Source organism: Cygnus olor, chromosome 21 (assembly GCF_009769625.2).
Source record: "Cygnus olor isolate bCygOlo1 chromosome 21, bCygOlo1.pri.v2, whole genome shotgun sequence".
NCBI classification, from domain to species: domain Eukaryota; kingdom Metazoa; phylum Chordata; class Aves; order Anseriformes; family Anatidae; genus Cygnus; species Cygnus olor.
In genome coordinates, this window is record NC_049189.1 from 5,480,946 (window position 1) to 5,494,823 (window position 13,878).

The following is a 13,878-nucleotide window of genomic DNA, read 5'->3' on the forward strand; positions in this document are numbered from 1 at the left end:
AAGGCCCAGAGAGGGGGGGAATAAGCAGGGCAGTCAGCTGGGGCAGAAAGAGGACACTAGGGGTCTTTGTATGGCTATCTCATGGCACGCTCGGACAGCTGCGTGTTGTGTCCTGTGTATTGTGCTGACTGCTTTGGTTTGAGCCTGCTGTGCGAGGCCTGCCTCCTTGTAAGGCGTACAGCTCAGCAGGACTCATACCCAGGAGAGCCTACAGAAGGCTTTTGGAAGTCCAGAGGAGCAAAGTGAATTAGATGAGGCGTGAAGTCTGTACTTAAAGTCACAGTCCAGAGAAAGGCAGCAGGAGTTCATCTAGAGGGGAATTGCTCTCATCACTGCTATTCCCACCTCCTCCTATCCAAGCCCGTTAGAGTTGTGAAAGAGGAAAACAGGCCTGATTAAATTATTCAGGCAGTTCAAAGGTCTCTGCAGGCAGCTGCTGCTCATGTGTGCGTAGGGGAAGGTCGTAGCAGTGCTGATGAGTGTAACAGGTAAGGGAGGAGACCCAGGGTGGGTTGCTGCAGCCTGGCAGTTCTTGGTTTAGGGGTGTTGGCTCTTCTGCACAGCACCCCAGGGGCTCAGCAGGACAAGTTGCAAGGCAGATGTCCCTGCCTGGCAGCATGCTGCTCTGGCAGGAGTCAGCATGGCCCCTTTCTTCTCCTCCTGTGGTAGGCACCCTCCAGACATGCTCAGGTAGAGAGAGCTTGTGTGGATTCCCATCTGACACCAACAGGATTTTGTTATCGGGCGAAGTAGACTTGATGCTGATGGGGCTTGGAAATGAAATGTCATTCATTTTGCATGCAGGCAAAAAGCACAGTAAATGAAAGGATTAGACAGAGTATGCATGAAGGGAAAAGCTCTTGTCCTGATCAATAATTTAAAAATTCCCAAGCGAGAGTTAGAGCTGAATGTTCAAAACAGTTATTTGAGGCTTAAAAAAAATAGGAAGCAAAAGAAAAAGCCAAAAACCTTCCAAGAAGCTGTTTAAGACTAGTTTGCTAGATTTACTGATTGCACTTGAGCTGAGGGTTGAAGTTAAACCTAACTCACTTACGCATGTATGAGAATACACGTTTACTTCTGTTCAAATTGACCTGGACTCTGTCCATGTCATGATAGCATCAGGAAGAATAAAAAATTTCAGGGAAGCCCTGTCCGGTTATAGAAACGACTTTGTCTTACTGAGATCACTGCACGTCAAATGCTTTTTCTTAATGGATGCTGATTGTGTCTGCGTGGCTGTGTGCCGTGCTGGAGGCTGTACAAAGCAGTGAGTGTGGCTTGGCTGGGGAGGCAGCAGGGTTCAGAGAACGGGGCTGTGGGCTTGGAATTCATCCCTGTACTTGCAGGCTTCCTGCATGACTCCTAGCTAAGGCAGTTTTATGTCTCTGCCATCCCTGTGATAAAATAGGGATGATAGCTCATGGAGGGTAAAAAAAATATATCTGCTGATGGTTCAGAAGTACCTAAGTACATGACAGCCCTCATTCCTGGAACAAGCACTGTCTAGATAGAGATCAGGAATCAATGCATGCTATGCTTTTTCTTTTTTAAGGATGATCTTGTCTTTAAGCCTTGCTTGCTTGTATCAAAGCCTTTTCCCCACCTCTTTTCTATCCATACTGGATTCCAAGCTGTACGAACACAAGTACTGACCTTCATCATTGTCCATCAGCTGCACCTCCTTTTTTTTTATAAGGAGTGTGGCACCCTTATCTATGGCAACTTCTAATTTCTTTGCACTGAAACACCCCATGGCAACAAATTTATAGTGTTTTTTTTTCCTTACAATCACTGTTACCATTATTACTTCCAGACAACAAAGAATTCCTCTGCTTCTTCAAATGTACCATATTAGCTTTTCAGCCTTCCTTAACCCTGACCCTCTCCCAGTGGTGACGTGGTCCCCGAGGGGCTGCAGCAGTGCTTTGGTGTCCTGGTGTCCTCTGATGGGAGCTGGCTCTGCAAATCTGCACTGTGTAGGATGGGGCAGCATCTGTAAGGGGCTGTTGGGGCTGCTGCCTGATTTTTTTTTAAATGTTGCTTAGAAACCAAACAATATTACCTAACTCCACCAGATCTGCAGTGCAGAACTCATTGCACAAGGGGAAAGAATTTTTTTTATTTTTATTTCCTACTTTTTTCCTTTTACAAGAAATAACTCATTTTTCAGCTGTTGGAGAAGGTAGTAATTGATCTAGAGCTTTGCAGCTTGCCTTCCGGAATGGTTTTATTCTTAATGTAGAAATAAAACTCTGTTAGGTCAAATACACAGCAATAAATACAAGAAGCACATTAGCTTTAATATATTGGATTATTCCACTTGGTGGTGACGGGGAAAAAAAAACAAGATTTAATTCCCCTGGCAATGCAGGCAAAGAAAATCACTTTCCCTGCCCATTTTTTTTTTTCTGTTAAGTCATTTTTGTCTGTCAATGCCATTGCTGCAGGCTTTGACAAGGTTTGATTTTATTTTTATTTTTTTTCAACCTGGTGTGAAAATAAGAAGTATTTTCTCCAAGTAAATCGTCCACAAATTCACTCAATGCCTCTTATTTCTTGCTTACGAATTCCCTCCCTGGCAGGACGCGGGCAGCTGTCGCGAGCTGGCAGGGACGGGCAGCTCCTGGCTGAACCCCGCGGTTGGAGCAGGGCAGTGAGATGAACACGGCCACTCTTCTTCTGGGCATGCTGCTGTGGGTTTCTGTTCTTACCTGGACTCTTCCCAGCTAGAAGTAGGGTTTGCTTCTGTTCTTGGGATGCACCACCACCGTTCAGTGCCGCGACTGGCACACCTTGCCTTGTGCCCCATGGGCTGGCGGTGGCCAAGGGCTCCCATATGACGGTGCAGGTTTCCAGCAGGGGGTTTTCCCAAGCAACATGCCTTGTAGTGATCAAGTCTTTCATCTGATCCCATAGTCACTGTTTGTGCCAAGCCTTCCTGTGTTTTCCTGGGAGACTAATGGCATTAGATCCTTTTCCTACAATCCCTCCTTGTCTACAGATTTGTTTCCTGCCAGGGACAGGACAGATGGGAAGAGGCGGGGAGGAAGAGGCAGGAAAAATCTCCTTGCTCGTCATCATGGCAGCAAGGTGGGTAAAGGTGGCTCTGCCATGTACCAGTCAAGTACCTGAGACTGCGTCAGAGATTTAGCTTGGATAACAGAGCTGAAGCTTGTTGGCACAGTGAAAGATAAGATTTGCAGAGAGGGTAAAGCCTTTGTAGCTGAAATGCTCTGGAAAAGGACCAGGTGATAGTCAGGAGCGATGTACAGACGGGGGGCATATCCTATAGGCAGGAGAAAAGGGTTAGGCAAGCCTGTGTTTTCTGGCTGCTTGTGTGTGGGTCGCTTTTGTTTTTAAAGCATCTACCTTCTGCGCAAATTGGCAAGGAAGCAGCAAGGCAGGAGTCTCTGCGTGGTGAACTGAGGCTCTGTGCTGTATTCATCTGTCCAGGCAGAGTTATCGCTCCAATAAGCAGGGCTCCTCCACCAGCACCTAGACGCTATCTGATTGTATTTGTCTAAAACGAGAGAGACTTCACAATAATCCTGCTGGCAATTAATTGGCTTTTGTTCAGCAAGAGTGAACAAGATCTCATCTTAATCTGCTTCATTATTTCTCCTTGTATAGCAGAGTCAACACAAGATTAGGTTTAATTTACAAAAAAATGCAAAGTCATTACTCATATCTGGATCGGGATTTTATCTGCTTCGTTTTGCAATGCTTCATGTGTCAATATTAATGAGAGGAGCTGCACGCTGTGTGGTGAGGTGGAAATGGCACCACTTGACTTCAGGACCTTTTGGAAGGATCGCAAGTAGCAGAGCTTCAATATCATCCCTCCTCTATCCCTCATCTCCTGCCCTTCCTCAGAAGAGAAGCTGCTTGCTTAGGAAAACTAGCCTCTTTCCACAGGGCAGTGGACTTGGAGCTGGTGCTCTTAGCTCTTGTGTCCTAACTCTTCGTGCAACAGCAGCCTGGGGTGTGCATCTGGAAGAGAGCTATGGGAAACCAAAAGGAAAGGTTTGGGGTCCATGGGACAGAGTGGCCGAATTGATGGGTTCTGAAGTGTACTTGTACTATAAATATTATACACGTGAGTGCTCGATCAACCCTCCCATTAGCCAGGCTCCCCTTCCATCCAGTCCCCTCCCAGGTAGCTGGCTCACAGAGCAGTTTGCAGCATGGTGAGTGTCCCCTGGTCTCCCAAAGACACCACCTGCTCCTGCAACATGCTCGGTGGGAGGTGTCTCCTTGCTGATGCTTGCTCCCCTCCCTGGGTAGTGCTGAGCTTGTGCTGCAGTGGGATGCACTCCCCCGTGATCCATCAATGCAGAGGGCTCACTTACGACTTTATTGTGGCCTCTCCGCCTTTCTGGGTGCACTGATTGCACTGCAGTTAATGGGTCTGCACAGATAGCAGCTCCAGATGAGTTGCTCTAAGTGCCTGCGAGGGAGGTTAGCCAAGGGCACGTGTAATGTAGCTGGGACTCTCCTCTTGTTAGGGAGGGCTGTGGAACTTGGCATGCGAGGAAGGTAGCGAAGTGGCTGCAGGTGCCTGGGCACAGGGTGGATGGGGGTGCAGGCAGCTGTGCTGCTCCGGGTGTGATTCTGCTGATTCTCATGGGCTGGGTTAAGGTAAGAAGACGCTCTGCAAGGAAAGGAATGTTACTTATGTAGGTGATGGTTTTAGTAAATCAATGTCTTAGGATGAGGTTGGAGGAGCTCTGCTGCTTCTGATGGAATTTGAAAGCCAGGCCCTTATCTGTGTCTAAGAAAGCTTTCCCTGGTCTCCAATTAGTGTGTTACGGCTTACAAGACGGCCTTCATTCAGAACAACTGTGCAGTGGGTGTCATTTGCACAAGAGGCAGCTGTGCTTCCAGGATGCATGGGGTGTGGGTGACCCAGGTGGCAGAGATGAGCGTCAGGGGCTGGCAAAGCTGCTCTGCAAACCATGACAGCAGGTATTTAAACAGGATAGGAGAAGAAAACGCTAACTCGAGCCTAAGCTGTAGCCAGAAGAGACAAGGAATAGTGGTCAGAAACAGGCCCCCAGATATAACACTTACCGGGGAGCGCTTGCACTTCATTATTCTGCATCTCTCAGCGCTCAGCCGAGCAGGAACCAGAAGCACCCGAGGCCGGGTGGCTCCCGGCTCGCTGCCTGCAACCCGAGTGCCCTCTGCTGTCCCTGCAGCTCCGCGGCCCCATCAGCGAGCCCTGTCCGGGGGCACAGAGGGAGGCTGGTGGCCGCGGGGGGGTTTGGACATGGGCCCTGCCTGGGCAGCTAACAGGGCTGTGTCCGGAGTGCTGTCCTCTTGATGCTGTCAGCTAGCCGGGAGGAGGAGGTGAGAGCAGTCCGGTTGCTCTGCTGCAATCTTTCCTTGCATGAAACAAAGCTCTATTTCTCAAAAAAAAAAAAAAAAAAAAAAGAGGGGAGGGCAATACACAGCTTGTTTGGCTGCATCTGGCTTCATGTTCCCATGGCATTTCTCCCTTAGGCAGCAATCTTAACCACACACCTTCTCTAGGCTGTTCAGGTTTGTCTGGGTGCTCCTCGCTGTGCGTGCAGGCTGCTCTGCATGGAGATGCTCAGCTCTCCTGCAGTGCTCTCATGCAGTACTGATGTTTTCCAGCCTCCACGAGGCTTTTCCCAGTTGAACTCATTATGGCTGTTACCCCTCTAATTCCAAACATGCCTCCCTAGTGGGAAAGCATTGTTAGGCCCTTTATTCCTAACAGCTAGGGAGACTGAGGAGGCCGGGCCCTAAGGACATCAGAACCCAGCTGGATGGAAGGAGAAGCAGGTGTCAGGTCAGCCCAGTCCCAAGGCTGCTCACCCGTGACCTCTCTTGCTCCCCAAGGTACCTGCATGTTGTGGGACATGCTTGCAGAGGGGGACGTGAGCCCAGGGGATGGAGGCTTGTTCCCTGGCCTGGTGTTTGCCAGTTGTTAGAGGAACTCTGCTCCTGACAGGTGTGTGGGCCAAAATAAAGGATGAGCCACTGGTTTTCCAACCCATTTGGGACAGTACTTCTCTGCTCCGATGCCCTGCTATCCTGGCTTTCAGGAACTGCCATTCACAGCCTCTACAAAGTGTTTGATTTAGGAGGAATCAATCTCCTAAATTATCTTCCCTTTTAAACTGGCTAGAACAGCTGGGCTGCAAGCAACAGGGAGTTGTTTTTCTCCTCCTCCCTCCATCTTCAAATGGTTTTTTTGAATGTCTGGTGGGGGAGCAAACTCCTCCATCTGTCTGCATCCTCCCCAGGTGGGTAATAATAGATGCTTCATGTAGAAAAATTCAATTAGACTTGAAAAGAGATCTATGTTAGTGCTTCCTTGCCAGGGCCCCATCTTGCTGTGTTCTGTTCCTCTGCAAGAGACTGACTGTAGAAGCTATTGTGGAAGAAGGGGGAGGGGGGACAGACAAAAGCAACCACCCTTTTGAAGTATAATGGCATTTATAGCCAGGACTGGCTGGGGTGGGCTTTGTAAAAAAAGAAAATTGCAGAAGGTTCTTGAATAACTGCAGCCACCAAGATGCAATTGGCTAGGCAGGATGTCAGACTCCACGTGTGGGAGGAATGCCAGCTGCCGAGAGTAGGAAGGGATCCTGTGGCGTGCTGCATCTAGGGCTTTTCTTAACCTCTCTGAGGGGCAGAGGTGTGTTCATGCGTCTTGGCCAAATGTGAGTTGTTGGCACCTTTTAAACTCTTTCACTGATTTCTATCATCCAGGTGTTTTGTTCCAAAAGGGGACTTCAGAGGGCGTTTCCATTCTTTATTTTGTGTAGCTCACTACTGAGCACAATGGTGATCGACCCCAGAGATGGCTGTGGTGCGCTGTGGGCTTGATGTGCAAAGGCAATATGAGCACATTCTACAGCTCTGGTTGCTATGCTCAGGACCGGGGGAAGAGCTTTTGCTGTGTGTATTTGTTTTGTTTTTTTTTTTTCTTTTTAAGTTTCAACATGAATGTTCCAGCAACTCTTAGTTTTGTATTTAATACTCAGATTTCTAAATATTTTGCATCTGGCTGATGAAAGCATCTGCTATAAATTAATTTCTGCACAGACCTCTTCTGTCTGTATGGTATGTGGCATGTCTGCATTGGTAATCAGTGGTCCCAAAAGCTACTGCATAGTGTCACACAGGTGTTTGTTCGTATTGGCACAATAGGAAGCAGAAGGAACCCCCATTGGTCACTGGAGCACGTGTGATATAGCCCTTTAGTGGCTGAGAGTTAATACACTTAAACCGTTTTGTCACAGTTGTACTGACTTTCTGTAATCCTATGAAATTGTGTGGTCTCCATTTCCATGAAGTCTGTAACATGTGAGAGCCCATTAACCTCCTGTGCTCTGTTCAGTCATGGACAGAGGAGTTGAAATTGTCTTGGAATGGGATGTATGTATGTGTGTGGTGTGTTCAGACTCCTGGCGTTTGATCAAAATTCAAAAGGCATTAGGAGCAAAATATTTATAATGGCTCAAGTGAGCGAGATTTATTTTCCAAGTACACAGACACCTGCTTCTTGTACTTGCATTCAGCCATGTCAGTGCTAGAGCCCTGCTGCAAGGAGCAATCAGTCTCCTGAGGTCGGTGGCAGTTTTTGCAGAGGCACTCTGGCGCGGAGGTAGCTGTTCTCCTTAGCAAAGCTGTGAGACGCTGAATGTCTTGGAAAGCACATCTTGGAGATGGGTGGGAAGGTCAGGGCAGCTCTGCGGGATGCCCCTAGCAGTCAGCGTGAACATCAGGCCTGCTGGCGTGAGGAGGGAAAGCCCACGGCAGCTGCATTCATTGTAACATTGCTGCCGGGGAGGCTGTGTGCGTTTAGTAGTTCAGCCTAGGTAAGCCTAAAGTGGGGACTATGGCCCTATCCTGTATTTACAAGGGCCACTGTATCTGAAGGCTTAATCCTGGGGTTTATCCTGAGTGTAAGATGGTGGCTTAGGAAAGGTTCAGTTTAACAGTTGCATCAAGACCTGGTGTATTGATCCCATTGCTGCACTGATTCCTTAGGGACAGACCAGGGCCTTGTTTCTTCCATGGAGCAGGTCTCTGAGAGTGAGTTGAATATTAACTAGAAATTTGGTCAGCCACACTAAAGGCTGTGCTGAATAAAGTTGCATTGTGTGACAGTGTGTGCAGAGGTAACAGAGAGGGAAGAACTGAATTGGTTCTACTCTCTTGGGTCAGAACTACAGCTGAGCTCATAGTCGAGCTGAAGATGACCTGAAGGGTGTGGGTCAGGGATGGATGTTGCAGGAGCCTGTCTGAACCTCCTCCATGCCTTGCATGAGTTCCCATTACCTTTTGAGCACATCCCTGCAAGTGCTTCTGACAGGTTCAAGTTGCTGGGGTGGGGAACGGAGCATGCACCTTTTCCCAGGAGGCTCGTGTTATTATGTTAGTGTGTAAAGCCTCCTGTTTTTTAGATAGGACTAGTTGACACCTGACTCCACTGGAGAGATAAAAAGCACGCTTAAGCACAAGAAAACAAATACCCAGCACACAAAGGAAGATCCACATACAACTGTCATTTTTTTATTACATTTGCCCGGACTCTGGCTTGGCACAATTGTGGTTTGGAAGGCTAGTGTGCCCAAGACATCTGGGTGCAGCAGTGCAGAAAGCCTGATGAAGCAGAATGCACACAAAGTGACCAGCTCAGAAGTCCCTGTCTTTGGCTACAGGTTAATACCAGTACGCTGCACTTGTACCGGTGTGCTTTGCTGCCAGGTGGCATCTAAGTATGTGCTCTGCCTGGGCAGGCCAGGAAGAGAAAATAGATGGACACAAAAATGGAAGCATGTAGCTCTGGGCAACGTCTGAGGATGCTTTTCTGAGGGGACTGACTAGAAGGGACAGGCTTGGCTCAGGGAAGCTTAGATGTTTCCGTTCAGGATGGTGGCTCACAGCCCTGAGTGATACCGAGAGGCACTGGTGGGCGTATGTACAAAGTGCTGTCTTGGTGAGCATATGGAGCGAAGGCAGGCATGTACTTCTTGCAGACACTGTTAGCAGGCAGGAAGAACTGAGATCAAGCAGAGTTAACGACAGCTTTCTGTGTGAAGAATATTCTGTGAATCTCCTGCCTGCAAAGAGCCCCACTAGACTTGCATGAAGCATGCAGAGGCCAGGAAGTAGACACATTTTGTTTTCACTTGTTCCTGGGCCCCTTCTGCAATTTGCTTGTGAGACATTTCCCCAAGTCCTCGTCTTTCTCGCAGCAATTATTCTCAGTTGCTGTTTGAGAGCCAAATGAAGCTCCACAGTGAACACCAGAGTGGTTTCAGTTCCCAACACTTTCCCTGATAAATAGATGCCGGGAAAGTTGTAATAGAGAAGGATCCAATCCCTATTGCTTGGCATTATCATCTCTCACAATTGAAATAGGGAGCAGCACTTAGCAGCCAAGCTAGAGCTCATCTAAGGCAGGCCATGGCATCTATCACTTACAAATGGGAGAAGCAAAGATTCTCACTACAGGTCATAGAAATAGTTGGTGATAGAGTTGTGGCAGGGTTCTGGCTCTCCTGGTCTGTTCTCAGCATAAACACACTATCTGTGCTTTCTTTCTTTTTTTCCCCTCTTGAACTTCCTGGAAAATATGCCCAGAGTCCTCCTTAGAGTTAACAGTGCTCAAGTCTGGGAAGGAGGCATGAGAGTATCTAGTGCAGGCTGGGCGTTAGAGATAGGGGTGTCCATGGTTGGGGTGATACCTCTCAGGAGAGCAGTAAGGTCTGCTTCTCAGTAAGGATTTATAAGTAATCTATGTGCGACAGAGAACATCAGTGCAAACATGAGGCTGTCTAATGTGGTTTCACCCATCTGTTCCTATTCTTAGTCCTCTTAAGGAGAGATGGATGGTAGCCCCTGGCATCTGGCACGCACGTTCATACAGGAGTTGTATGCTCTACAGCCTGGAAGCAGCACCATGCAGAAGCCATCCAAAGCCCATGGGATGGCCTGAGGGAAGTCAGCTCTGGCAAGCAGGCCCCAGTTCAGCTTGGCTATGGTTCCACCGTGACGCTGCTGTTGGTAACACGTACACCATACCATCCCTTCCAGAACAGCGTGTCCTGGCCACCGTGCTCAAAGCAGACAAAGCGGACCCCAGGACCATAGTTGGAAAAGGTGTGGGAGATCTTTTGGGGTGAGAGAAACAAAACGGTTGTTGGTAAGTGTCAAACCACCACGAACCTACTCTCTAGTGCACAAGGCCTTCAACCCCACCCGCCCCAGCCATACTTACCAGCCTGGGTAACAGTGGGAAAGGAGATACTGGGAGCGCTTTGCCCAAGCACTGTTCAAAGGCCTCTGAACTTCTCCCAGATGGGCATCTCTTCCAAAATCCTACATACTTGTAGTGATGGCTCAGCAAGTTTCCAGGTTTTATCTAAGATACCTTTGCAGTATAATTCCTCTCCTCAAACAGAGTCATGGCTCCACAGAACTTATGACAGAGCCTTCTCCTCCCCAGGGTAACTACTCCCTGCATGTGTTTGCTTGAAAATACTCCTTGTTCATGCAGGTTGGGTGTCACCTGCTGAAACTACAGCTGTCACTCACCTCAGTCCAGTTGGCATCATTGTCCTGTGGGATGGCAATAGTCTCAGTCTTGTACTCAGCCAGCACATCCTCGTTCTCTGAGAGCAGCTTCACATAGAGCTCGTAAAGGCAGCCAGCATCACTGCGTCCTGCGTACCTACAAGGGAGAACCCAAGGTGCCAGCCTTGTCTCTGTGAACTTGACAAAGAGCTAAAGCAAGTAGTTGTGTCCTGCTGAATGGCAGCAATGTTGGCTTCAAACCAAGGTCCCAGGAACCTGGGGAGACTGGTAGAGGTGGTAGACTGTAACAGTTCTTACCCCAAACCACCACCTGCCCTTATTCCCAAAAGGAACCTGAACTTTAGATGTCAGGGGCGCCAACAGCTTGAAGCCTGTGGAGCCTTGTAGCCCTGTCCTACAACTAGAATGACACCAAAAGGGGTGCAGTGGGGTGAGAACAAGGGTTTTAAGGCCCAGTGCAGGTATATGCCCTCCCTGCTCTTCCTTGACTTTCTGCTGGCCTTCTAGGGCATCCTTGCTACTTACCAGTCTTTCACCACAACTTTAGGCTGGGTTGTATCCATCAGCTCTTCCCAGTAGCCCTCAGCTCTAAGGTCAATGACCTGAGACTTCCGACACCACCTAAAATACAAAGATGTTAATTGATAAAACAGCCTCTTCTGAGGCTAGGGGAAGCAAAATTGTACCCTTCCCTGAATAAGAGAAGAAAGCAGCCTTACTCATAAGATGTAACAAAGTATTTATGAACTCCTTCACTAGGGAATTCTTTTCCAAAGTCTCCAGGGAGCTCTTCAATTTTCCAGCCGTCACCTCCATTATGCACTTCTCCCCAGTGTTGCAAGTCTTCTGTAAATGGTAGAGAAGAGAGAATCTGTCTGGCCATAGTTTCTGTGGGCCTGGGGAATCTGACCATTTCCCACTGGGACCTTCCTGTAGCTTGTGACAGATGTGTTAATTTTATATGCGCTAATTTTATATGCGGATCATGGAGCTGTTTAAGTAGAGGTCTGGCAAAAACATCTAGTTTGGTTGAACATCAGTAAACTTGAGCATTCCCCACCAAAATGGCTATGTATATGTGGGCTTATTTAAGAAAATAATACAGTGAAATTACTTAGGTGTTGTGTTGTCTCAGCACTTTCATGTCCTGTTATAGAAGCAGTCTGGGGAAAGCTGATGACTTCTTTATTTCATTTTTGTTAGCAAATAACCATCATATACTAAATTCCTTGTTTTCTATTCTTCCTAGTGATATTTTTAAAACTTCGAGGAACATTGTTGGTACATAGTTAAATTGTTAAGCTGTATATCTTACATAACATTGATGTCAAATAGAGCCCTTTACAAAGGCTGATTTTGACAGAAGGCCACCTTGCCCGTTAAGTTATTTGACTGCATGCGTTAAGTGATTTGGGTCTTGAGTAAGAAGAAAATGCTGCAACCTGATGGCAACTAAGATCTATGTTAAAGACTGGAGATGCCCAGTTCCTAGTGACTGGCCTTCTCTTCAATACTGGGGCTTGTTACGCTTGTCTCTCACCTTCACCACATGGGTTTTTGATGAGATTCCTCCTTTTCTTACTCAGGAAGTAGAAGTTTTGCCAATTCTCTGCATTCTCCTCTGACTCTGTTCCAGTGAGGCCTTCCTGCTGACACTTCAGGATCCAGAGAGCAGCTCCATCGACCAGGTTCTTCCACTGGCAACAGACCAGGCGGCATGCCAACACCAAGTCCACTGCAGGTATGGAAGCCAGTATTCTGATCAGGACTGCTTCAGGGAGGGACTCCATCCTTGGGTCAGTCTGAATGGAGCTTTCTGAGAAAGAGGAGGAAAGGGGTAGTGACACAGTGGACCATCAGAAACAGGGTCTCTTGCCCCTAGTAATGCCAAATATTGAGGTGTTAGGGGAAATAAACATCTTTATCTGAAAGGCAGGTGCAGCATGGTTTTGGGGGCATTCTTAATCTGAATGCCTCTGGAGCCCTACTATTACTACCTTGAAGTATGTGGGTAGATTAATATTTTACATTGTAAGTGAAGACCTTAGTTAAATCTATCCACGAAATGCAAGTACCTGACATATACAGTTGTCTACAACTTCAGTGCCCTAGACTGGAATCACTCCTTCCCAAAATCTCCACTTCTTAAAAGATCAGCTGCTCTGTCTCAGTAGTGACTTCCTCTGAGGACGGAATGCTGCAGGCATCTGGGTTTGTTCTGCCTTTTTAAGAACCTCATTGATGACAAATGCTGCAGAGCAGTACCTAAATATCAGCGGTGAGCATCTTGCCAAGCACTTGCAGTGGTTGTTGGTTCTATATCTGGAAGGCCTCCCCTCAAGGGGTTGGCACTTAATGTCCTTAGTCATGAGCCCGTATAAAGCACAGGTCTGAGAATAAAATAACTGCATTATTTTCAGTTAAACTTCCTTTTTGTATGGTCTTACAACCTTAGCAATTGAGGTAAAAGCACATGCTTCTTACTTATTTGCTGATTCTGCCCTCTGACTCTCAATGGCTCTCTGCTACCTGGGCTTTAGGGCCAGGTGCTGCGGAAATAAGGACAGAGGAGTGTGCAGGTTCAGAGCTCCGTATCATCGCTGTGGGATGCGCTGTGACTCTGCTTTTATCTCAGCTGAGTCCTGATGCTGGGAAGCTGTTGAGTCTGCAGTGAATTGCACAGAGCCAGACTCCTCAGGAGTGAATCATTAAGCCTAGGAGAGCATTATTAACAACGCAGCTCAAATATCCTGACAGTGCTACTTGATGAAATACTGGCAGTGCCAAATCTGGCAAGGAAGGGAAGAAATAGGAAGTCGCTACTGTAACAGCATCCTAAATCTAGGTGGCCCAGAGGCAGAGCTGTCTTCTCTATCTGCATTGCAGACATCAGAGGGGAAAGTGTCATTTAAAACTCGCTGGCTTTTAGGGGGGAGGACTGGGGTTCTCCTATTTCTCCCTTGCTAGCCCTCTACTGCATTCCTGAAGGGCAAAACACGTTTAAAACCCAACAACACAAGCATCCTGGCTAAATCCCCTGCAAGAATTTCCCATGCCTCGCCTGCTGCCTAGTACCAGAGCCTCCCCTCTCTCCTCGCTTAGCCCTCTGTGGGGGCGAAGGCCCCGGCGGGCTCTCCTTTTTCCCGTCCCTTAGCCCCGGGTCAAGCAGCGCCCCTCACCGTTCCCCCCCTCGCCTCACCGGGCGGCTCCTACCTCAGGCGCTGCGCGGTGCGGGGCCGGGCCGGGCTCCCCTCATAAAGCGCCGAACGCGTTGCCCCCGCCTCCTGGCTCCCTCCT

The 13,878-nt window shown here is 48.1% G+C and overlaps 1 protein-coding gene across 1 annotated transcript; it reads right to left on the reverse strand.

Annotated features, from left to right (window-relative positions):
- Positions 1-8,534: 8,534 nt before the first annotated feature.
- Positions 8,535-12,371, reverse strand: LOC121058386 (F-box only protein 2-like). Its single transcript, XM_040533887.1, has 5 exons — positions 12,122-12,371; positions 11,301-11,427; positions 11,107-11,202; positions 10,582-10,717; positions 8,535-10,157 (listed from the first exon to the last, which is right to left on the reverse strand). The coding sequence occupies exons 1-5, from the start codon at positions 12,369-12,371 to the stop codon at positions 10,023-10,025; spliced, it is 744 nt and encodes a 247-aa protein (XP_040389821.1). The 3' UTR covers positions 8,535-10,022.
- Between the last annotated feature and the right edge of the window lie 1,507 nt (positions 12,372-13,878).

Coding starts and splice junctions, on each gene's coding strand:
- LOC121058386 (XM_040533887.1), bottom strand. CDS start 12,371: ATGGAGTCCCTCCCTGAAGCAGTCCTGATCAGAATACTGGCTTCCATA. Junction 11,203..11,300: donor TACTTTGTTACATCTTATGA/GTAAGGCTGCTT, acceptor TTTGTATTTTAG/GTGGTGTCGGAAGTCTCAGG. Junction 10,158..10,581: donor ATGATGCCAACTGGACTGAG/GTGAGTGACAGC, acceptor TCACCCCAAAAG/ATCTCCCACACCTTTTCCAA.